At 38.5% G+C, this 11706-nt stretch overlaps 1 protein-coding gene across 1 annotated transcript; it reads right to left on the minus strand.

The window, feature by feature from the left end:
* Nucleotides 1-1668: 1668 nt before the first annotated feature.
* LOC135461804 (uncharacterized) lies at nt 1669-4859 on the minus strand. Its single transcript, XM_064739044.1, has 5 exons — nt 4774-4859; nt 4384-4533; nt 3850-3936; nt 3484-3556; nt 1669-3157 (listed from the first exon to the last, which is right to left on the minus strand). Exons 3-5 carry the CDS (start codon nt 3872-3874, stop codon nt 2728-2730), a joined length of 528 nt encoding a protein of 175 aa, XP_064595114.1. The 5' UTR covers nt 3875-3936; nt 4384-4533; nt 4774-4859; the 3' UTR covers nt 1669-2727.
* Nucleotides 4860-11706: the final 6847 nt, after the last annotated feature.

The following is an 11706-nucleotide window of genomic DNA, read 5'->3' on the forward strand; positions in this document are numbered from 1 at the left end:
AAAAAAGAGCTATATACCGCAAATACAAATCACCATAGAATGAATCAAATTAAAATACTCTAGCAAAGAATATAAGCAGCAACGGAAAACAAGTTACTTTATATATAGAGACAGATTCATTGACAGACTGAACAATTTAGAAGCTCATGACTGCTTATACTGCGGATTGCGAATGTACTTCTTGATCAGCCAGTTAGTTACACAGAAATAGAGAATGCAGATAAGGCCATGAAAAACAACAAAACTGCTGGTCAGGACGAAGTTACTAGCCAATATATCAAAAACACGGCTAGCATAATGATCCTCATCTATGACAGACTATTTAACCTGATCATGGATTCTATTCCTGAATCCTGGCCTCTCAGTAATATAAAGCCAATCTACAAAAACAAAGGCAACATTAAATACCTGGAAAATTATAGCGCTATTACTATACTTAGTTGCTTGGGCAAACTCTTCACAAGCATCATTAGTACGAGGCTTGGTGATTATTATGAATGTATGGAGATACTAAATGAGTCAAACGGGATTCAGGAGAGGTTATGGGTGCATGGACAACCTTTTGGTATTGCATTATATTATTGAATACTACCTGCGTACGAAAAAAAATGTATTGTTCACATGTAGATTTCTCAAAAGCAATGGATACTGCCTGGAGAGGAGGATTGTGGTTCAGACTACTGAATGAGGGATTCGGAGAGAAGTGTTTTGACTTGATAAGAAGTATGAATCAGGTTATTAAATCTTCTGTCATAACAAAAAAAACTCGAAATCTGAATTCTTCCGGAGTGAAGTCGGTGTAAGACAGGGACAGAATCTTTTGCCATTACTTTTTTCTCAGTACTTGAATGACCTAGAAGAGTTCATGATGCCTAACGATGTTGTATCTCGTCAATCTCATGACATGACAGTCCACCTTGAAGTGTATATATAACTATTTATTTTATTATATGCAGATGACACTATCATAATACCAGAAACTGAGAGCGGCCTTCAAAACGCCTTGGATGTTTTTGAAACTTGTTGTATTTTATGGGAATTAGATGTCAACACCAAGAAAACTAAGATCTTGATATTCTGCAAACGTTTGCCAAAAACTTTATTATCGTTTTAGTTCAATGGCTACGTCATTGAGATCGTCACGGAATATGTTTAAGTAGGCCACAGCAATAAAACACATAGGAACTTATTCGGCAGCTAGAAAACACGTCTTTGTCTCAAGGCACAAAAGGTTTGTTTGGCCTCTATCGAAAATGTAAAAATCTATATTTATCTGTTGACATCCAGTTGAGACTTTTTGGCAAAATCATTATATCTATTACTCTGTATGGTTGTGAAATATGGGGCCTTGAAAAACTAAATGCAATTGGCATTCGTCCTTTTACTGACAATGTTATAAACGTATACTGGGAGTGAAACGGTCAACTCCAAATTTTACAGTCTGTGGGGAACAAGGGGGTTTACCCTTTGTATATAAAACTGTACCTGAGAATAATCTGAGTTAAGGTCGTTAAGATAATCTGAGTTAAGATCATCAAGTGTAAAGAAACCAAGCTCGGAAACATTATATACAAATTTAATTACAATCAAAATCTATGACAGTCCATGGCTTAACAATATTAAATCAATTCTATACACAACTGGTCAAAACTTTATATGGAACTCACAAGCTGTAAACAGTGCAACCTGTCTCTTAAAAGCCCTGGAACACACAAAGATCAGTTCCTCCAGAAATGATTCAGTAATATTGAATCATCTTCCAAGGGAAGAATATATATTAAGATATACAAACAGACTTCCGCCTTGAACAATATCTTCTGTCACTTAATGAAATCCACAGAAAAGCCCTTAGTAAATTTCAGACATCCAGTCACAGATTTCCGATCGAAACAGGAAGATGGTCTAAAACTGACAGGTCACAGCGTCTCTATAAAGCTTGTAAAAAAGGTTGCACAGGTGATGAATATCACTTTCTGTTCGTCTATCCAAAACTAAAGGATGTAAGAGTAAAATATAAAATTTGCCCTTATGTCTACTCAAAGCAAGCTGAATTAAAACTTCTTCTGCAATCTGAAGACTCGACCAGTCTAAAACGACTGTCCATAAAGGAAGAAACAAAGCTCGGAAACATTATATACAAATTTAATTACGATCAAGAAATGTATGACAGTCCATGGCTTAACAATGTTAAATCATTTCTTTTATATGTAAGTTTTAAATGGTGTTAAATGATTTAAATCAGTGCCAGCACTCAGCTTTCAGTACATCTGAGAGTACGTATAATTGCATTTTTATTTAGTTATATTAAGAACATTGTAAAGGTCGTAAACACATTAAAAAAAAACGTAACTAAACACTTACCGCCTCCAAATGTTCTCCTATATGTAACGCCTTAATTACAGTGGTAATTATATAATGTATCTTACATTCGTGACACATATTTAACGGAATGTATAACCTACATTCATGGTGTCTAACAGTAGGTCACAGACACAATCCACATTAAGATGCCTTGAGCTAGGTATAGACGATTTCATAGTTTGACATCATTAAAGTAGTAAATTATACATAAACTTTGAGGACATAGATATTATCAAAATAGAAAGTCAAGAAAAAGCTAAAAAAACCAAAAAAAAAAAAACGAAAACAAAACAGTTACTGGTGTTCATCAAGAAATAGAAAGCCAATAGGCCTACTATTGTTCAGCTTTTGCCCGTTCCCCAGTCATTAGTCATTCTGCCCCACCCCATCTCCACGCCCCGCCTCATTCGCCACGTGGTTATAGGTGGAAGATGTATCAATGCCACGTGTGCGTTTTGCATTTGGAATACTGAGATGATCATACACAGGATTAATCTGATCTCCAAGGAATGAAATGGCAGCGTCAGAGGTTGGTGTTTGGACATCAACACTTGTGGCAGAATAACCCATGCCATTTATTGCAGTTGTATTTAGGGGCGTCTTGTTGACTTTGGAATAAAGGTCGGAAAAGGAATCTCGCTGGTTTATATTCGATGCCTGTGTGTCTCCTTCCACGAGGTTAGCCGTCGTGCTACCCGCTGTCAGGTCAGGGGAGGTTACTGCGTATCTGTCATCGGTGTACTCTGTCTGATAGTCGAGACTGGACGACCTGTCTGTCCGACGTGATCCGCGAACCCTGAAAAGTTTTAGGAGAACACGTAGTATTACACATCATCTTAACTGAACTGTAGAAACAAACATGCAAATAACAATGTCTCATTTCTTTTCGGATTCCAATTTATTGTTCTGTTCATTAGCGTTTACAAGGCCTTTCTCAAGAAATTTTCAATCATGGGACGGTCTTCCGGTTTGAACCAGTCGGAGATGGATTCGGTGAGCTTGCGACCTCACTGTTATACAGAAGGCGAACTGCTGTTAAAAATATACGCAAAGTATAAACTAAAATAACAAGAAACATTTTATATATATTGACTGATAACAGATAAAAAATCCTAGACATGCCTGCAGACGACGATCAGGACAATACCCACGACGAGGAGAATCCCAGCACTCACACCGACCCCAATATATACACCTGAAAAATGAGATATTAAAAATGTTCATTTTTAATTAAGAGCCTATCACAATTAAGTTTCAGAAGGTTTTTCTTCTATCGCAGCCATTTCTACCGGAACAAAGTACTTTGAAATCTTTACTTTACACCACCTAAATTTGGAATGCTTGATTGGAAGAATAAAATTATAATCATTGATGGTGACCATAAACTATGGTGACTATAGACGATCAGATTTCGTTTTTGGTTTTCAGTGTGTTATACATTGCAAGTGTTTGCCTGTTCCTTGCTTAATTTCGCCGGATAACAATTACCAAATAAACTGTTTGAGTCAACCATGGCTGACAGCGTCCGTGACTGGGTTGTGCAGCTGACTTCAGGACCAGGGGTCGCTGTAGCTACTGAAACAAGCGTAACAAAAACAGCATCAGGTTGATGCGCACAGCGTTTAAAATACGTAGCATATTTTTGAAGATAAAATTTAGTCTCGGTTAAATTAAATACTCGTGTTCTGTTAGCTCTTTATGGCTGAAGTTACGTTTATGTCATCTTCACACAATGCAATAATTTGTCCAAGTTGTAGGCCTAAATACGGCAAGGAGAAATATCCTTTTTGGCTAAAGCAAAAAACGTATATGTAGGTAAAATGTCACCCTCCTCCTTTCATTAAAGCCCGTAGAAGGCTCGTAAGGCAATACATGATGTGGAATCCCCTTAAGTGGCAGTGTATTACCAGAAATCTAGCAGCGTTAACGGAACATAGCCGAATGTCATATGTCAATACAGTGAAGCTGAAAAACGTGTATTAAATTGTTAAATTCTATCAAGGTCACCAGTTTAGCACTCACCACGTGGGGGTTTTTTTTCACAAAGCCCATAAAGCCCTTTGGAAACAGTTTGAAAACAGTCTGTAGTTGCTAAACCAGTCTGGTTCCAGATCAAGCAGCCATCATCCAGTGAGGGTGTGAAGTTTACCCACAGTGAGGAAACGTTTGTTCCTAGTTTCGACAAAGAAACAAACTTAATTTAAGTAAGCCTAGCATAAAATATTGGTATATTTAATAAATGGAGGGGAAAAAGTCACAAATAATCGTACCTTTATTTCAGGGAATAAGCACCAGTGTTTAAAGTATTTTTCACAAAAAAAAATATTCTTCTGATTTCTTGTATTATTGACATTTTGTGGAAATACTTTTACTTAATTGTAATTTTGATTCAAGAAGGTGAAAGCAAAATACCGTCAAGGAATCGCCAGTTGAGCCAAGACACTCCAATCCACACTTGTGTGTCATTTAATAGTTCAAATAGTTCTTGGCCTAGTAAATCCGATCCCCAGTCCTCCACTTTTTTCGCAATCATCACCGGCAAATTCGAATGGAACCGTTTTATTGGAAGTCCATAAAAAGGTACCGCTATTACCATAAGGTACAGATCGTATCGCAGACATGTTGTCAGCTGCAGTGCATCACAAATGATTAAACATGAAACACATAATAACATCTGGTAAATTTTAATACATTATCCAGACCTGATGCAAATGTGAATGTTTCATTCAGAAGTCTGAATTACAGTTCAAGGTGGAAGTCATATATTGCTCATGTATACTATGCTTTTTTACAAATCTTGTTCTTTTAAATGTACCACAATAGTATGTTGTTATAAACTTCTAAACTCCAAAATTCATAAATTTATTGTTTATTCACCTATACTTACTAGACTGGCACAAGGCATGTAGCGTTCCATTGGATATGCGAAATTCGATGGTAAAATTATTAGAGACAGTTAAAGTTTCGAAGCCGTTTCGATATTCGGTCATGTTTTTAGACCTCACTGCCAAAAAAAAAAAGCATGTTTAAGGCCGTATTCATGATTTTTTTCGTCTTATATATACGACGCCAATCAGGCTTATGGGAGAAGGAGTCCGAGGTACACGAAGTGAGCTAAACGCCCCTCCAGCTACCTGACAAAACTCCCAGGTTAAAGCTGCGGCGGTGTAGTAAATGCCTGTCAGCACTTTGGTCAGGAACCGATCACTTATATTGTAAGAACAATCCTGCAGACGAATGATCGAGCGAATTAAGAATGAACATTTGTAAAAGGTTTTTAATAATATTCCTTATTCATGCACATTACTTGCACATACAATTTATACATCGGTAAATAACATTTACATCCGGTGTAACCTGACTAAACGACAACTTACTACATTTATCAGGAAGATTTACACTGTGGAGAACACAATTTAGGGAACTATGTGTTTGCAATACATTTACAAGTGTACATTACTTACGGTTACCAGCAATTCCCGCAATTTATCTGAGAGGAATTCTCAAAAGTTATCAGTGACACAAGCATTATGAGAAAATATTAAAACGTACTTGAGAACACATGTGTTTTATTCCCTTGTCCACTTGTCCAATTTAAAGGGTCCGTACAGCCCTCCAATTTCTTGTTCACTTCACTGCTGCCAATGTTCGTACATACACAGTGAGTTTTCTACGATAAAATCGGAAAATACAGAAGAAAGTTTACGTTTCTGCCAGGTGTGTATACACTCGTGATGGTTGTATCCTAACCATTTGTTTGTTTTCAATTTAAGGTTGTATTCGACATTGTCTCTACCACGGCGTCCTCGTGTACCAGCCATGGTTACCCCATCACCATGTTCCGACGACCCATAACCAGCATTTGTCAGTGAAGTTGTTTCAGGTGTGCGTTAGAATAAGGTTGTGCATGTGTTAGATAAAAAGAATGTATGTGTATCAAACACAAACAGACAAAACTGATACAGAGTGTTTGTGTTTTCAGACTTCACTTTTTGTCTAGCGTGACCCCAGTAACCTTGACGTTATTCAAGATTCCGTATAAAATTTGCTCGTGATGGCAGTGATGTAAAGGGTTCGTATAGAGCAGCGCAGGCGCTGTGATGTGCATGGTGCGTGCGATGAGTTTTCTCCCAGTATAGATGTAATAGTATTTCAGCCAGCCAGTCAGAATCGAATACTAAATATGTGTGGTCGTAGTTTGTGCCTCGCTAGTGGAACTTCCTGCTGGGCTATTTGTGGCGGCCGTCATTGTACATGAGACATGTAATTCGGGCGCTAAATGTTGTTAAGTTTGCCATGAATTTGCTACCAACAGAAAACTTACTTAATTAAGACTAAGATGAGGAAAGTTTTTTTTTGTGAAATCGGACAAATTTTATTGAAACTTAACAGAAAAGAGGTATGGCTTATGGTTTTGCGTGGCAGAAGCGTGAATTCTCAAGCTTGTTTACGCTCCGGAGCCACGCAAAAAATTCGTCCACGCCAGCCCGTATCCATTCAATGACTTATAATCATGAACTTGTATGTCTAACTTTGAACTGATCATCATTTAAGCCGATGTCGTTCACTCTTCTTCCGCAATCTGGGCTAGGCAACCACAACAAAATCCCATGAAATTCGCGTGAGTTTTTTTTTATTTTTTATTTACACGCGTACGAATCCAGACATGTGTAAAAAAAATCGCGTGTTTATGGGATTTTGATACGGTCGAGTTAGGGAGATAGGATGTGGACGCTATCGGCTTTCACATAGATATGGCATTCGAAATCGTCGGGTGTGGGAGTTTATATACAGACAACCTAGAAGACCTCATCTTCGCTGATTAAATTTCTGTGCCTTTCCTCATGGTGAACGTATGCAAATTATTCATTTCAAAAAGATAATTATTGTCTTTTCAATCAGTGCTGTTACATTTTCCTTGCTGATATCTTGGATAGCTTCTGTCAACGATTTTCAATGATAAAGTATGTGAAATTTCTGAAAGTTCAGATCGAAATGACTTTGAAATTAACAATAACAGGTAATATTGAACATGTTCACATGTAGGCTGGACATGATGCTTCTAGAAAAGGAGTTGCTGTCAAATTCCATACAATATATAAACATTCGCATATCTGCATGAAAAGGTTCAGACTTTAGAAATCATGATACAACTTTTCCACGCCAATAACCTGAAAATCTTCAGAGTTAATGGTGAACATGTTAGGGATTTTGCGCACTCCGATGATAGGATGAGAACAACATAACCCACGCTGATTGGGAGTTCGTGGGATATGTTCCGTTCCTTACCAGTGGGCATGCAGCATGCTAACAGTCAGCGAAAACCATCACTGATGTAGACCTTTCTGAGAAAACTTCGTGTATGTCGTATATATGCCTTTCTTTTTCGTGGTTATGGATTTGTCGTGACTATGACAATCTAGATTTATTTAATTTGTCACGTGTTTATACTGATGAAATCCATTAGCATTTGCATTTGGAAAGCTGAAATAACTGACAACTGACTTACATTCAAGAGTGCACGTTGGAAAAGGGAGCAGGACTGGAGACATTCGCTCAGGGTGGTATTTTCTCGGATATTTGCAGTGTGGTACGAATTGTTCACACACCCAGCCCATTGTCCGAAATAAAATGGTGAATTATCTGAAAATAGGAGTTATATAAATTTAGCCCTTAAAACTCAGAGAAACCACGTCTTTGGATACATCCAATAGCCTGAAGATAAAACCAAACCTATAATATCCATTGCGACGAAGATTATGTATACCCACCACTAATACCACAAAAATAATTTGTATTCTTGTTCTTACCTCTGCTCCACGCCCGAAAGGTGCGACCCCCGACCCAGACGTTCGTAATGTTTAGGTTTTCCGTCATGTCAGGTGTAAGTGAAGCCAAGGTTAAACCATCGGCGGCACAAGTCTCCTGAGCAACATTCCAGTTTTGAGTTGTGTTTTTTGTGATACACAGTCCATCAGGTGGGCCTCCTCTCCTACATTCTTTAGCATGAACATAAAATATTCAGCGCTTAAATACCATAAATAAATATCTGACAGTGCCAGGAACAGGGTTAAGATTAAAGTGGATAGCAGCTTTCTGGTGTCGCCCTTCGTTATGCAGTTTAACATCATAAATTAGAAAAGGTGTTCTAATTTCATTTTCTACACAAGAATATGGACTTGTAGAGCGAGATATAGAGCGATTACGACTTATTTTACAAACAGTTGAATGTAGGCGACTGGATAAAAGAAATAGACTATAGTACCTAGCTGTCGTCAGTGCTGTCACCAGTCTATAATCAGAACAGGGTTTCCAGCTGTGGACAAACTATAGCCCTTCGGCAAAACGTAAGTGTGCAAACTCTGAGCTACTGCTGCATAGGATGCCTTAGGAAGTACCTAGTGGATTCGGAGGCTATATCCGGGTTCTGTCCGTTTCTTTCACTAAGAACCTGACCACTCTCATACAATCCAGATATCCTCGAGTAGAACGTAAAGGGTAAAGCAAATAAAACAATCATGGTGGAAATGAGCAATCCATCACCTGATGTCGCGCGCGATTTGGTTGTTCATTTGAGCCGTATGTCTCCATCCGGCGAGCCTATATGGGCGATATGTTAATTGCCCATGGGCTAACAACCTGTGTAGGTGTGTATACATACATACATACATACATGCATACATGCATGCATGCATACATACATACATACATACATACATACATACATACATACATACATACCGTTTGTCACAACGTTGTCTACAACGTTTGAACACAGGGAATACATTGTCAGCGTAGCGAGAAGAAAATAATCCATCTCTAAGGTAAGCAGGTAGATGTCCCTCTGTGGCACAGACCTCTTCCTTAAGACATTTACACCATCTAGGCGCTACTGTTAGAAGGAAGCAGCATAGGGTATGCTGATTTTGGGTGTCGTTTTAAATAGCTTTTAGGACGCATTTTCACAGTGCAATTCACAAAATTCAGTCATGCTGGATGTATTGTTGGAGAAGATAGATGGGAGACAAGGAAGTGGTTCGTACGGTGGTCTGTTCATACCATAATGAACCGCAAGGACATAATAGTATAACCAAAATATTGGAACCAAATTCACGGTAAGGTATCATGTGGTATCACCGGAAATATGACCGAAATAATGTTGAAAACGACGTTATATCCAAAATAAACAAATACGTAAAAAATTCATTCTACATACTCTAATTGGGATGTGGGTTTCTCCCAGGCTGTGCCCGGTTTCCTCCTACCACATCATGCTGGTCGCCGTTGTATTATTGAAATATTCTTGAGTACGGTGTAAACTACCAATCAAATAAATAAATATTATTATAAGATGGTTTACATATTCAGACATTGACAGATGTACACTTCAGATGACTTAGGGAATGAGTGTATGTCAAAGATAAGGACATGTTTCAGTTGTAAAGGTCAGTGAAACTTTTCTTAGTGGACACAAACAGGACCGAGGCCGAGCTCTACGTCAGGGGAGTCAATTTAGCTGGTGATAAAAAGTTGCATTAGCTATTGTACTAAGTTTGTTTAAGTGGGATGTGTAATAGTGCATGTATAGTGCCTTGGATTAGGCTAGGGTGTATGAGTTCCATGATAAAGTTAACACTGGTAAAAATGATAGGGATTAAACATGTACTGTATTAGGCTTAACCGCCTTCCATACCTACAGGCTCTGTTCAGAAGAAACCTTTTCAGTCTAGCCATATACTTTTCGCAAAAGTTCGCAAAGTTCTCAGGTTGGCCAATCCAGAAAATACTGTGCCAGTTGTAGGATAAATGGAGTGGATTTATTTCAATGTATACACTGGAAACCAGAATACATATACCGGTACCTACAATCGGGTACGTTTGTGTCAGCCCTCAACCACGTCAAACAGAATGTGCCCTTCAGGCCATACACTGAAATGTTCTTGCAGGGCCCATACAGTATCCTGAAGAGAGGGGTAGTGGGGGGGGGGGGGGGGAATTGTGGTGCAGACTTCTCCGTATAATGAAAGAGTCTATCCATCTATATACTTCTTGTCATAAAAGTTGGCCTGCATGACGGTCTTCTTTGAAAGTGCATATTGTTAATCTGTATTATAAAATCCAGGTCATCCTTTGTCCCGCGTTGAAGTTTCAGCTATTCTAAACGTTTCTGTTTCCTGTGAATACCTTTAGCTTGTCCTTCTGGTTTTCACCCTAAGCGTTCATGCATTTACCGCAGTCGTTTACCCTTAACATAGACTGCCTGCACACGATATGACGGCCAGGTTAACGAAACAACTGAGTCGTACCTTGGGCCTCGCTTAACGTTTATCATACTCCTTACAGCGCATGCGCCGCTCTCCTCATTTGCTTTACATCACTGCCACCACCAGCAAATTTTGTACAGAAATCTTTAACAACGCCGAGGTCACTGGGGTCATGGTTAGTATGAAAGTTTATGGTAACACATAGAGAAGACCTAATTCAACATATACGCTTGAGAGGTAGTTCTGACAGAGACCTGTTAAGGCGGAATCGTCACAAATTCGTTGCTAACACCAAAACAACAAAAACCATCTGAAAAAACCCTCACATTTATGGCAATAGATTTAAGTTATTGAAATACTCACAAGCACTTGAGACTTGTCTTCTGTTAACTATAGAACTAAAACTAAGCATAAAAATCACTTGATGTCACGTGTTTGTTTATAGTGTTAATATATGGACAATACGCGGATATAGTCTGCGATATGAATCTGAATACTATGTTATTATCATTAAATAAGTAACTACCTTACTAATAATGACAACATAATGCTGGGCGCGGTCTTATAAGTGGAATATTCTTGAGTACGGCGCAAAACACCAAACAAATGTAACATAAATACTTATCACATCAAGCCTGACTAGACATATTGATTGTCCTCTAACACGTTACTAATCTTGCTCCCTTGAACTTATACATTGTCGTCGAAATCATGGATTTACATTTTCTCACAGATTTATACTCGCGTCGTAAGGCACATATTGTAGCTTGGTGATAAAGTCTTTGCCACTCAAACTGTCACTCAAGGCGCGGGGTCAATCCTGGTCTTGGATTTGGAATTTGTACAATATCTCGCTCTCTTTGTTCATGATGCCTTGGTGACATTAAGCAGAGAACGGAGCTCGTGGGTTCGTTTTTAACAAGTACATCGTTCCCTGAAAACCACTTGTCTTTCACTAATAAGGAGTGCAAATCTATATGTCACGTGTGGTAAAGTTTGTCAGTATCAACATGTCGAAGGTCTGCTCTTTATCCCTGGTATTCCGTTTTCCTCCATCCTTAAAACTGACCCCCATAATATG

The sequence above is a fragment of the Liolophura sinensis genome, chromosome 1 (assembly GCF_032854445.1).
Source record: "Liolophura sinensis isolate JHLJ2023 chromosome 1, CUHK_Ljap_v2, whole genome shotgun sequence".
NCBI lineage: Eukaryota > Metazoa > Mollusca > Polyplacophora > Chitonida > Chitonidae > Liolophura > Liolophura sinensis.

What these genes read in the sequence shown, in the direction of transcription:
- LOC135461804 (XM_064739044.1), bottom strand. Translation starts at nt 3,874, where the DNA reads ATGGTTGACTCAAACAGTTTATTTG. An exon ending in TGACTCAAACAGTTTATTTG is followed by an intron (nt 3,557 to 3,849) that starts GTAATTGTTATC and finishes CTCATTTTTCAG; the next exon opens with GTGTATATATTGGGGTCGGT. An exon ending in GTCCTGATCGTCGTCTGCAG is followed by an intron (nt 3,158 to 3,483) that starts GCATGTCTAGGA and finishes AAAACTTTTCAG; the next exon opens with GGTTCGCGGATCACGTCGGA.